At 37.9% G+C, this 13241-nt stretch overlaps 1 protein-coding gene across 4 annotated transcripts in view; it reads right to left on the reverse strand.

The window, feature by feature from the left end:
- The window catches only part of LOC139941344 (ribosome-releasing factor 2, mitochondrial-like), a 31607-nt gene extending 18443 nt beyond the window's left edge, over positions 1-13164 (reverse strand). Inside the window, exons 1-10 of one of the 4 annotated variants that reach the window (XM_071937788.1) lie at positions 13056-13164; positions 10653-10758; positions 10160-10291; positions 9462-9587; positions 7010-7098; positions 6300-6449; positions 5353-5538; positions 4127-4207; positions 2743-2891; positions 1512-1652 (exon numbers count right to left, since the gene is read on the reverse strand). In XM_071937788.1, the coding sequence (XP_071793889.1) occupies positions 1512-1652; positions 2743-2891; positions 4127-4207; positions 5353-5538; positions 6300-6449; positions 7010-7098; positions 9462-9587; positions 10160-10291; positions 10653-10758; positions 13056-13094 (1199 nt within the window). In that variant the 5' untranslated portion in view covers positions 13095-13164. Of the gene's footprint in view, positions 1-1511; positions 1653-2742; positions 2892-4126; positions 4208-5352; positions 5539-6299; positions 6450-7009; positions 7099-7461; positions 7600-9461; positions 9588-10159; positions 10292-10652; positions 10759-13046 lie in introns of those variants that run through there. The other 3 variants (XM_071937787.1, XM_071937790.1, XM_071937789.1) reach the window with 3 other exon arrangements.
- Positions 13165-13241: the final 77 nt, after the last annotated feature.

Raw genomic sequence — 13241 nt, forward strand, 5'->3', positions numbered from 1 at the left:
AGCAATCTTGTCATTTGAAATAGACATCAACATTTATGAGACTAGGAGCTCTACAGTATAGGGAACACTGCTGTTTTCATTCAGTATTATTACAAAAACTCTGTATTCCAGCTGTTGCTCTCGACCAATAGGAATGAACTTGAAGAAACTGTCCTGCTCACAACAGGTCATAAACACTGGATCATAATCAAAGGTTTAAACTCCCCCACGTGAAGCGCTCTCAACCAGTAGGAATAGCAAAACTGTCTGAGGTATTTATGGGTACGTTCAGACGTGGGGTTAAACTAGTCCTTAATCCAAAAGTGCTAAACTAACCCTCCGTGGGAACGCAATACTCTGGTCTGCGAGGGTCAATTTGACCCACTGAGCTGGGCTAAACTAAACCTAAAAAATTGGTGGACTAGCCTAACTTAGCCCAGGTTTTACGACCAACCCCCCGCTGCGAACCGCTGCGAGGCCCAGTAAACCAACGTTGGAACGCAACTGACCTGCTACTTCCGGTCTATTTTAGCCCAAATGACCGCGGCAAAAGGTGACATAATCCACTACACGTGTATGGATCGGCAAGGAGTATATATAGCGTGTGTGTGCATGAACAACTTCTGCCTTCAGTGCTGGGGCCCCGGTATTCCCCTTCGCCGAAAAACTTCCAAATGGACGTAGCAAGAAAACAAGTTCTCATTTCTAGTAGCACTATTTTGTTTTTTAATTCACGTTCTTCGGTAGCTCTACTTTATGATACTAACGAACGGGTTTTGCTTTGGTGAAAGTGGCATCTAATCACAGATAGCTACACACACGGGATCGAGAAGGCATACCAAAGTTTGGGTTCGAAAACTAGGTTGTATCTGGTTCCTTCCCTCAGCAACTTTACTTAACAGTGATACGATCAAGCCAAACGTATTGGTACCAGACTAATGTTGAATTGAAAAACGATTTTTAAACGTAACATGAGAATGTGTGTAGGCTAGGACTTCTAAATGACTAAGTTGTGATATATTTCCAAAAGTTCACTCTCAAATTAATTTGAAGATTTCAACAACGTGTTATGTTTTTTTATGAGGGCAGTGCGTATTGTAAACTTCAGCGGGCACAAATAGAATTGCGTTTGTGCTGGGGCCAAGAATATGAAGTGATTTTGCCGTATTTTATTGATGAAATACATGATGACCATGAGGTTCGTAGAGATGATAGCGGATCGAAACCCTGTGGAAAACGCATGCGCAATGTAACGAACCAGAACCAGCAATAATAAGGGTCGCCGATGCATGACCAAATAATCAATCTCTTGGGCTAGTTTAGTCCGCTTGGCAAGAATAAACTCGCTGTGTGAACGCAAGCCAATTTTGGACTAAGTGTTGTTTATGTTTTGGACACCCACGGTGCTCAGATTAAGGGCTAGTTTAACCCCACGTCTGAACATACCCTATGAATGGTCGTTTAATAACTCAATCCCACTCTTTTCTTTCCTTAATGCCTGGAGATAGTTGTCACAACACAATGATACTTACGTGCAATTTCTGTTGACATTATAGATGGATGACTGGGATTTAATGGTTCCTGAATAAACACGCAAGAAGACCAGAGCTCCTCTTTGTTTATCATGGATTATCTTGAAGGCATAGGCGCACAAATCATTTCCATAGAGACTCCTACAATGGAATATCAGACTAGGAGATTTAGCTGAAATACACAAGTTTGCAAAGACATAGCCTTGCTCAAGGCAGTCGAATTATTCACTCCGAAAAAAGACCGCCACTGTATAAAAACCCACCCGTGCGTAACATCGCACGACACGATACCCCGTACACTATCGGTATGCATTGGCCGTCAGGCCGACAGCCTTGTAGGGTCTGTGTTGAAGCCACTGACCTCATTACTATAATAAGCGAAGAGTTCCCACGGTCAGCTCATTACCATAATGCTCGCGAAAGACGAGACATGTTTACATCACACACCACCACCACGGACGCATGATAGGGTCCAAAGGTCGTGATAAGGGAAGTGCGTGATTGGACGTCAAAATGAATAATTCATTTGCCTCACATCCTGTGTTGTCTGATAGGTCTGACGAAAGATATACATATTCATGGGCTGCATACTAGCATATCCGAGAGCCCCCCCATTTTTTTCCACTTGTGGAAATTTTTCAATACAACACATTAAACCCGGAAGTTACAGACCCGACAAGGCTGTCGGCCTGACGGCCTCCGCATGCGGTTAGTGGTACGAGTGCGGATGACTTACTTATGTGCACAGTAGTCGTACGATGTGACAGTGTGTATACGGGTTTACAGAGGCGTCTTTTCGGAGCGAATAATGCGACTGCCTTGAGCAAGGCTAGCAAAGACATGGTGAGATGCACACAGGGTTTGGAATATTACTGTGTATTTTGAAATACATGTTTCATCTAGTGGGTGCCAAAAACATTCCTTAAAATATTACAATGACCATCTCTAGACAAACAGCTACAAGACACACATGTGTTATGACAGAAACTCACTATAGACCTTTATCACGGTGTGGCAATCTTGATTTTACTCCATTCTAACTCATTGTAACCAAACTGAGGCTGGGTGAAATAGTCTGGTGCCATGTTTGCACAATGAATGTTAGCATTTGTTACAGTTGAAACAGGGAACATGACCCAGACAATGACAGCGTGTTAAAGGTCTATAGTCAACCATATGCTAGATGAAGGCACTTGTTAAGTCTTAAGAAAAAAACAATATTATAACGTACACAAAGTCTTGTTGCCTCTGACAGGGTGCAGGCAAATAGGCATTGATAGCATCCATGAGAAGCTGTACTCCCTTGTTCTTGAGTGAACTACCACATAACACTGGTACAATCTTCTGTGCAATGGTAAGCCTTCGGACTGCACTCACTATCTGATATGAAAAATAAAATACATTGTAGCGGAATAATTGAATAGCTATTCCACCTTTGCCAATGCAGAGTTTAATGGTCTAGCATTTAGGCCCATCTGAGATGTAGAACACATAGCTTTATCATACAACGGTGAAGCAACAACTACTAATAAAATCAATTTGAACAGCCACCAAATGGGAAATTGATTAAAGTAGGATTTGAAACTTTGCATGTTGGAAATGATATAGTAAAGGTTTGCGGTGCAGCATGTAATGATAATCTCTAAATGAGTTGGGGTGGTTCTGAAAAGAACTGTTGGTTTCAACTCAATGTTTCGATAAGTATGCTCTAATCGTCTTCTGAACAAATTTATTTAGTGATCATGTTGATGTCACATCCTAGAGCGCTAACACCCTGTTATACACGCACTAAGGTTTTGATGCCGTGTGGGCGCATCCAATACAAAAGCTTGAAATTTTGTCCCGCAATTGTACGGCTGTTTGCATGATAGTGCATTGTGTCATCGAACCAAAAAATGCAGCAAATGTGAACGCACAATCTGCTGAAGAGCCTACATATTGCAAGCGTCATGTGCATTATGTTTAAAAGGCGCGTATACGTTTTTAGTACGTCATTCAAGTCGCACCATGGAGGCTACCTCCATGCTCAAACTTACTTAATTAGCCTGTGTAAAAATGATGGCCCCCTAAATTTCTTGCTGTAAAACACACACAAGCTTACCCAAATTAATCTAGGCCCAATTTCATAAAGCAGCAACCGGTAACCAAGTTGTTGTCTTGCTATTATAGAAAGAATGTGCGTATGCATTAATATATTTGGTTTCTCATGGCCTTATTTTTCATGATCACAAACATTTAGGCAGTGCTGTGAATTGACCATAACGCTGACATACGCAAATGGGCAGTCGCGTACATAAGCGCACACGCAGAATGCAAAGAGTCGCGGCAATGTGTGTTCTCTTAAAATTAAAATCGTTCCGTAGTCACGCACCACATCAAACAGGTCTGCTCCCAGGGTTGCTTCAAAATGCAGAGCAAGTTGGTGCTCTAGTCACTTTATGTAGCTCTATGTGTCATGTTCATAGATTTATTCTGATATGTTTTTTCACAACTGGGAGCTAAAAAAATTAACACCTTGATTAAAGCCATCCAAGTTATACAAAACATAGGAGAGGCAGATCATTCTCCAGTATATTTGCTAGTTCTTTATGGACATCAAATGCAATAATTTAAACCTCTTCTGATGGCACGTCACTGTAGACAATTTCATCTTGCTCCAAAATAGGTTCAGCAAATTCTTCATCCAGATCTATCAGCTGTGGATGATACAAAAAAATCAAACACTGTCTATCAAATGTGATGCCATCAAGCAAAATAAGTCCTTTGTCGACCATTACCATTTTTTAACTTGTTAGGGGCCTATGAATCTGAAAAGAAAAAAAGCTATAATGCTTTACTACTTTTAAAGCTCCCATGTTTATGCAACCTTTTGTTCAAAAGTTGTGAAAGGAGAAATACCAAGTGATATAAGTAACTGAATGTAATATCGACAAGACAAGTCTAAAAAGAGCACATACATGCAGTGCCCATTCGCAAAAATCACCTCCAAAGGATCAAAGGTCAGAAGTCCTAACAACACAACGCATGTGAAGCATGAGTTGCTGTTTGTTCCCTGTGGATGTATAGACCACGCGCAATTTACACAGTAATGGCGATCTCCGCTTTTTGCGATAAACTTGTTGTTTTTACACACGAAATACAGTGATGTGATACGATTTTTAAAAAGGTTTGAGGTGCTGAAGTTAATTGTAGGTAACAGAGACACTCGTATTCAGTTTCAAAGATATGTTGTGATTGTTTTCAACAAATTATGTAGTATTTTTCGTAAAGTTGAGAGAACTTGTGTGCATAACTTTCCACACCACAAACCTACGCAGACAATACTTTCAACTTTTTGTTGATTTCGTTCTCTCACCATGCACAATGTACATCAGCAAACTTTATTCCCATGCTAATGTTTACCCCTTGGTGATGTTATTATTTTATCAGAAAGGAAGTAACTAATGTAAAATGGAGATATTTTGGCACTCGAGTCTACCCCAAAAAATGTTGCCCCTGTTGACCTGTTTTGACTTGCTTCTCCGTAATGAAATTGCCAACATACGACTCATCTAGATTGATCGCATCACAATACTCATTGGTCATAGTCAGAAGATTAACATTTCAGTTGATCAGTTGAGCACATCATTGAAATAAACTGCTGAAAGACATGCATGTATTATGACAGGAACTTAACGCACACTCTGATGCCTTAGCCATAAGAACTTGAGTCAAGTGTGCTGGAAAGCTAAACAATCATATACTAGATAAAGGCACTGCTTGAGAAATCTTTTATTGAAACAAATTGTGGGTATAAGTTTCAATCTACTTTAGCCAATTTGACTGCTTAGAAAAGGTGTACCTGATCTATCAACCTGATTCTAGCATCCAATGTTCTTAGCCATAATTCTGCATCGTTGTTCTTGTTGATTTCTTCTCGGATAAATGTACGTCCCCCATCATCTCCCATTCCTGTTTTCCAAGTAACTGTTTCCATAGCAACTACATCAATAACGCCTGAAAATTGTTTGTGCTTACCAATTGGGATCTAGAAGAAAATGAGAAAATAAAGCATTATTGTTGCTTTACGAATAAAGAGGAGTGACATTATTGGTAATGTTAGCGAGACTCCTGCACTGACTTGTTTGTTTCATTACCGTTTTAAAATCATGACTGTATTTCTAAGAAAACATTGACATATAAATGATTTGGGATTAGTCACAAAATCTGTTTAGCTCAGCCATATGTTTGGAGCATGCATTGAAACATTGTTGGGATCTGTTTTCTATATAATCAAGCCCTTCCCTATCATCCAGCATTTCAGGATCAATTTAAATTAAGATATGGTACTTATTGGTATCTTTTTTAAATTTTGTCTTTTCAAACCCAGCAGCGCCAGCAGAAATTCAAGTTTAATAAATAAATAATAAATCAATACAACTGTGATGTTGTCATTCAATATGGTAATATTTTAAAGCACCTTTACAACCAAAGGATGCACTAAAAAGGTGATTTTTGTACTTATATTTCACAGGTATGCAGAGCTTAGTGTTCAAAATTATAAGACCAATACATTTTTACATATTTTTTACATGCAACACTTTTTGATTGTTTAAAAAAGTGCTTTGGCACAAACTTAATGCAGTAAACAATGCCAGTAACACTGGGAGTGAACCCCTTTTGTTAAAGATAAGTACATGTACATGTATACATGTACTGGGTTCTTTTGACGAGCATACCATAACAGATTGGACTTATGGCTTTACATCCCGTGTGATACTGGTACAGCAGTGAAGACAGTTTGCATACCTGTAATGGTACTGGAATAGTATGTAGCCTGTCTCTGATGGAACGTAAACAAAACTGAAAGTCTGCATTTATCTTATCCATCTTGTTGATAAATGCCAGCCGTGGGATTGCGTATCGGTTTGCCTGACGCCAAACTGTAAGGGACTGTGCCTGTAAGATACAATGTACATGTGCATTAGAAGCACTCAGCAAATGACGACTACACTGTCAAAATAGGATAAAAGTCAACATCATTCTTGCAATGTAGTTTTTCATTTTATAGTGTACCGTTAAAGCGTTTTATGAGTTATATACATGTAAAAGTCACCCGATACAGATGATACAGATGGCGTAAGTTGCGCCATAAACGTTGCGCAAGTGGACTTACGCAGTTGCGTAAAGTTTCGTGAAATCAGCTGCAGGCTTAGAGCAGTAAGAATCCTATGTGAGTAGAGGAGGGTTAAGGATGGTGGAAGTAGAATGATGGCGTGTGAAGGGCCAATTTTGAACTATGTTCAAGTGGCCAATGTAGCCGCAGCACAAAGCCTAAAACTCGTCTGTTAACAACCTGACAACATGGTTTTAGTGTTGATTGAGCATGGCTAGGTTAGGACTTTAAACCAATATCAGGCTGTACTGTACAGGACAAGCCATTGAGGAAGGGTCCTTATATTTGCTGTCAACTCACCAAACTTTAAAGTGAAGTTAATTTAAACTTCAAGTGAACTTACCTCCACCCCTTGTGAGGCATCAAATACAGCAATGGCTCCATCTAATACTCGTAGCGATCTTTCTACTTCCATTGTAAAATCAACGTGACCTGACATCAAAAATTTACAACAGTTTAATCCTCCTATTTTCATTTTTTTTATCTGTATCCATCTTCTGACAAAGATTTAACAGGCATGGAAAATACTATGAAGTTTTTTCGTAATACCCAGCTATTTCAGTAACTTTTTTTGACTTAATGTCAATGATCTTCATTGAATACTTTTTACATACTCAATTTGGCCAAAAGGAATGCAATGCAAGTCACCATCACTTCTGGTATAGACCAGAAGGATTGGTCACCTGGGGGCCGGGGTACATTTGTGTATGAAATGTTACGTTAGTTATAGTTTCAAGGTGACACACACATTATTTGTTTAGGTGTTTTGCTACAGTAAATATGATTTTTGCTTACAGTCTGAAAGGGTACATCTCATTGATGATTTCATATACTGAAACCATATCATTATTTCTTCCCACACAGTTCTTAAATGTTAACCTCTGGTTTGCAGGACTGAAAAAAGAAGAAAAAATGACATTGTGTCTGTGCATGAAATGACCAATGGGTAACAAGCTGCATGTACAATGTACCTGCCATGGTTCAAGAGTTATTATTTCATTTAGCACTTTAAATAACAACCTTTGATCTGATTTGTAATTTGACACCCAATGAGGTCATCATGACGTCACAGCAATATGAACACCGGTGGACAGCTGTCTTTGTTAGCCTTTAAGTTACATCGCAATAGCAATTAACGATAATTTACATACATACAGTTCCCATGCACTTCCAGGGCGCTAAAGCGCTGAAAAAAATTACTTCAAGAGCTTTTTTGCAGAACAGCTAACAAATGTATACTGGTTAAAGGAACATTACAGAATTGGTTTTGCTAGCAAAAAAGTTGCTGGCAGTATAAGCACATTATGTAATCCACCATATACATAAACTGACAAACCTGTAGAAGTTTGAGATCGATCGGCCATTTGGGTCACGAAAGAATAGTGAAAAACCAATTGCAAATTTTGCACTGCATCGATGCCAAAACAAAAATGAATAAAACGCTCACTGAGCGATAAACTCCAAACCAGAAATTTGATTATTTATTTCTCATCAAATATGATATTTCAGACAGAAATATTTCAAGGGATGTTTTCTACTGTCATCATCATTAGACCGTGTAAGTTTTATGTAAATCTGTGATCTTCACGATTTTTGTTTCTTACTAATTCTGTAACGTTCCTTTAATTATTTGCACTTTTTTGAAAGTATTCTTCTATTAAACCAAGATTGAGAATAATTAAAATAATAATAATAACTAGAACAGCGAAGCTGCCATGGCGAGCTGTCGAACGCCAGATTGAACCAATGACTGACGGAAAAACCAATTATTTGATCAACTGATGGTCAAAGTGTTTTCATTGCTTTAGCTCATTTAACTGGAACCAGTGATCTTTGCGTTTTGTCTTTTCATATTATATACAAGTAAGCAACATTATTTATTAAAACTTTTAGTCAATACATCATTGCAACAAGGATTTATGAACATTTTAGGTTTTCATTGTTTTAGCTCATTCAACTGGATCCAGTGGTGCACTCTTTGAGTTTATCTTTTCAAACTATCTACATGCAAGCAGCAATATTTGATAGAAGTTTTAAATCGGTAAAATCGTTGCAATAAGAAGGTGTCAACATTCAAGGTTTTCATTGTTATAGCGCATTCAACATGAACCAGTGATGCATTCTTTGAGTTTTATCTTTTCATTTGCATCTTTATGTAACCATTTATTAATTTTTTGATTTGTTTCTTTTCATATGAATCTACATGTAAGAAGCAATATTTGGCTTAAGTTTCAAGTCAGAACATCATTGCAATCAGGAGTATTGACCTTTAAGTTTTTCTTTGTTTCAGCTCACTCTACGGGAACAAGTGACAGAGAGTTTAATTTTTGTTTAAACAAATTATTTTAAAACTATAAGATTTTAATGTACTTTTTTTTTTCCAGATGTCAATGTTTGAGCCTCAACAAAACTTAAAATTTTTTTATTCCAAAAACCTTTAAAAAAACATTATTCCAAAAACTTAAACATTTTTTTTTTCCAAAAAACTTTGAAATTATTTGAAAAACGTAGCTTAAAATTACCGAAAAGTTACTGGCAATTATATATACAATCTCACTTGAGCTTGTACATACCCAAAACTACTCAACTCAAAGACTTAAACTTAAACAAAAACTTTAACATTTCCAAAAACTGTAACGCGGACGAACGGACGGACTGATGCCGGACGGAAATTGGTATTACATAGGCTCGCAGCTCGTCAATAATAATATTAACGTGGATGATTAAATTGATTGAATATTTCTAAAAACTTTCATTGACATATTTTCCAGAGTAAAAAGTTTTTTTAGTTTAACCTGGAGTATCGATTAGATTAATTCGGTGTTCCTTCCAGAAGAATGTGACTGCAGCTGATGTGATTGTGATCCCACGATCTCGTTCTTGTGGCATGTAGTCAGTCACTGTGTCACCATCATCAACATCTGCAAGTCCAGACAAAATCAGTAAAGTAAAGCAACAAGGTAATAATACTAGGGTGTCATTGCTGAGCGGATAAGAGCACCAAACTGAAGCTCATGTGATTCTTTTCAGCAGAGCGTGGGTTCGGGAGTAGTGACACTTGTGTCCCTGAGCAAAACACTTAACTTTAACTGCTTCTCTCCACCCAGGGGTAAATGGATACCTGTGAGGACAGAGATGGTTCTTGTGATTGATTTAGCCAAAAAGCACATTTATTTGTTGCACAGGCTGTTCACCAGGGAGCTTAGATGGTTTAATTTAAGGAATAATTGAAGGCCCAGTGAACAGGGGTTATAATGTGGAAGCGCTTTGAGACGCCCTTCGAGCATGTCGAGTGTGAAAAGTGCTTAAAATAAAAACTGGTTGTCATTATTATTATTATTCTTGCCCAACTCTTGATTAGTTTCATGCAATAAGGTTTGTAGTCCTATTGTATTTCACTCCATTAGTTATGTGCATACATTAGAATTTTTTAACAATCTGCTTTCTCAATAATCGCCCAAGGCTGATGATCACACTGGATACAAACACTGACCTCCCAAGTGTTTTGTTGTCCCTGAGTAATACAGCATCCTCTCCGTGGTAGTCGTCTTCCCAGCATCAATGTGTGCCATGATGCCAATGTTTCTTATGTAACTTGTGTCATTGGTGGAACCATTTGTAGTGGCTTAGAGAGAAAGAATAAGAAAAAGACAAATAAAAAGTACAGATGGATGGATTTGTTCTATCATTTTTTCTTCAGCGCAAAGAACTCAATATAGATTATTTCAGTGTTTGTTTGTTGGGGGTGTTTGTTTTTTTGCGCTTGTTTATCCGTCTCGTTTTGATCTTTATGTTGTTAATATGCATTGTTTGATAGTTTCACTTATATCTTATAATTACTATCCATCTTCGTTTTGTTCAAGCATCCCAGCCTACAAGCTTTTGCTTTAAATGGGTCCTGCCTCCATACAGCTTCAATTTTGTTAAATCATATTGTTTATGTTTGTATGGAAATAAATGTTTGACAGATTGAATGTCAGACTCACCATAAAATCTTGCCTGGGTTTTCTGCACTGATCGTCTCTGGAAAAGGTGGAACAGGTCTGTTGCTGTTGCCCCTTTCTCTCGTAACGTTCGGCCACACCGACAACACTAAGATAAAATTGTTTGTACTCTTTTAAATACAAATTTGCAACGCAGTACTTTTGACTATTGACTATTGTCCTTCAACATAATGACTTGTGTTTTAGCGTAGATATAATATGGCTGAGCATGACAAACAAAACAAAAGAGTAGTAAGAGGGTTTGAAAAAGGCAAAGATGGAGTTGTCATACAATTCTGTACACTGCGCAACGTTGCTCTCCAACTCGACGCCACACACGTCTCCGGCCATCAATGTGACGCAGGCAACTTCTCGTTTCATCGGTGAACAACACAACGCAACCTTTGTGACTTTTGAGAAGGGCAGTTTTTGTCTTCCATTTGAGCTCATTCAGCCATGAATTCTTGGACATCTTTCATTTTCAAACAACACTTAGGAAACATGTCATAGAATTTTTTACTAATTAGTTGTATTGGTAAAATGTTTTACCTTATGATGTTATGACGAATTGCTGAGGGGGGGGGGACACTTACTTTTGTTGATGTGTTTTATCCTTATCCTTTATTGTAAATAAACATAGTATCCCAAATCCTTCTAAATCCTTTTTTAACAGAAGTTAGGGAGTCAACTTTTTGATTTAGTTTAGGTGCTCTGTTGGGCCCTTGGTGTATGATATTTGATAACTTGTGCCCTTGTGGTTAGCTTCTTTTCAATGGTTGTCTGAAGTAGACAGGGGATGAGTAGCAATCTAAACTGATAGGAAATCAGCATATAGTTAACATTCTTCATTGATATTACAATCAGATCAATGTTTCTATTATTCATACCCATTGTCCTATATCTAACATTCACTGAATTTGGCTTATTGTTATTAAAATCAATTTAGATTGTTACATAATATTACCCTCAAACAAATGGCAGTGCCCACATGCTGTATTATGGCCAGGAAAATGGCCAGGAAAATTCCAAAGATTCCAATGGCATGATTGGTGTGTTTACAAAGTCTGTGTTGTGTACAATGAACATTCAATGCCTGTTAACCCTAAAAACAATGACCAAGCTACCAAAAAACACTTTAGTTGCCAAACAAAGAAATATGTGGCCATCCCTAAAAGCCCAAAACCTTCACAATCCTTTTTTGGCCAAGTTGCCCTAAAACCAAATCCTAATTTGTAAAAACAGCCTGATAGCCCAAGTCCTTCTTAATCCTACCCTAATGAAAAACTCATTGTAACTCAAACCCTTCCAAATCCTCCTGTGCTCCAATCCCTTAAAACCCAAATCCTTCTTAATCATACACTTTGGCAATGAGGATATTGAAGGATTTGGGCCCTTTAGGGTTCGCTGATAACCACTCCAAATATATCGTAGGATATCCTGTTTTTAAGGTGTCCCTAAAAAAATCGAGGCAAATCTTTTACCTCTCTGTGCGTGATGTAAACAGTCCCTAGATAAATGTTTAAGGTTTGACTTGCCAAGCAAAGAGTCTCTCCTCTCCCTGACCAAACTTAGAAACACGTAAGGCTACACTGGTTAGTTGCACTTGCAGATGCAAAAAGTTTTGGTACTAATATAGGCATATTCTACAAGGTACAAAAATGTGTCATGTTGGGGCCATTAGCAAAACAATTCCCACTGAAAAAGTTTCATCAAACACTTTTTCAATTTACAATTCACGATGATCAAATCATGTGACTGAATAATCTGCTGAGCATCTAATCTAGAGTAAAAGGAGAAAAAAAGACCGCTTTCCGTGTAAAGTTACAATTACATTAAAAACTCACACTTTTCTTTTATTTTTTTCCATTAAATTTCAGTTTATATTATAAAACGCACTGTTTATTTGCCGTTTTAAGGTATTTGAAACTTGTTGTCGGCGCTCTGGACTTGTGGGAGTTGTCGCCTTGTTGTCAGCTTTTGTAGGACCCGTGTTGGGCGCAATCTTTGAAATGTCCCTTTTTAAAATTCGCGCGTTGTGCCATTTTGTGACGGCGCAAACTTTGTTTTATTGCATTATTTTAAAATTGCACATGATATAGCTCGTTCAACCATAATTCTCACCAGAGTGTCGTAAAAATACGCATTTAAGAAGGGAATTTGGACGAGACTTTACGTCCACACAGAAGTTTGAAAGTGTTCAGTGTTCTGCCGGATCTTTGAGCAGATCTGAAGTCTGAAGTGAAGTGATACTTATAATGCGCGCTCCCCGGTTTTTATTAAGAGCTATTATTATACATTTTATAGCATCAAAAGAAAGCGAAAAACATTTTGTTATGGTACGATGATTGATAAACATGATAAAAGTCTTTATTAAAGAACTAACGCAATATAACTCACGGAACTCACTTTGTGGAAAGCAGACACCATTTTAAAAACGATGGTCATCTTCCTTCACATCCCAGCAAATTTCTCAATTTCCTACACGTTCCTTTTGTACTGCTCTCTCTTCCTTCTCTGCAATTTACAGAACGACTTTGCGGCCAGGAATTTGGAGGCCCGGTCGGTGGTAGACTTGACTCAGGTGGTCACGTT

The sequence above is a fragment of the Asterias amurensis genome, chromosome 9 (assembly GCF_032118995.1).
Source record: "Asterias amurensis chromosome 9, ASM3211899v1".
NCBI classification, from domain to species: Eukaryota; Metazoa; Echinodermata; class Asteroidea; order Forcipulatida; family Asteriidae; genus Asterias; species Asterias amurensis.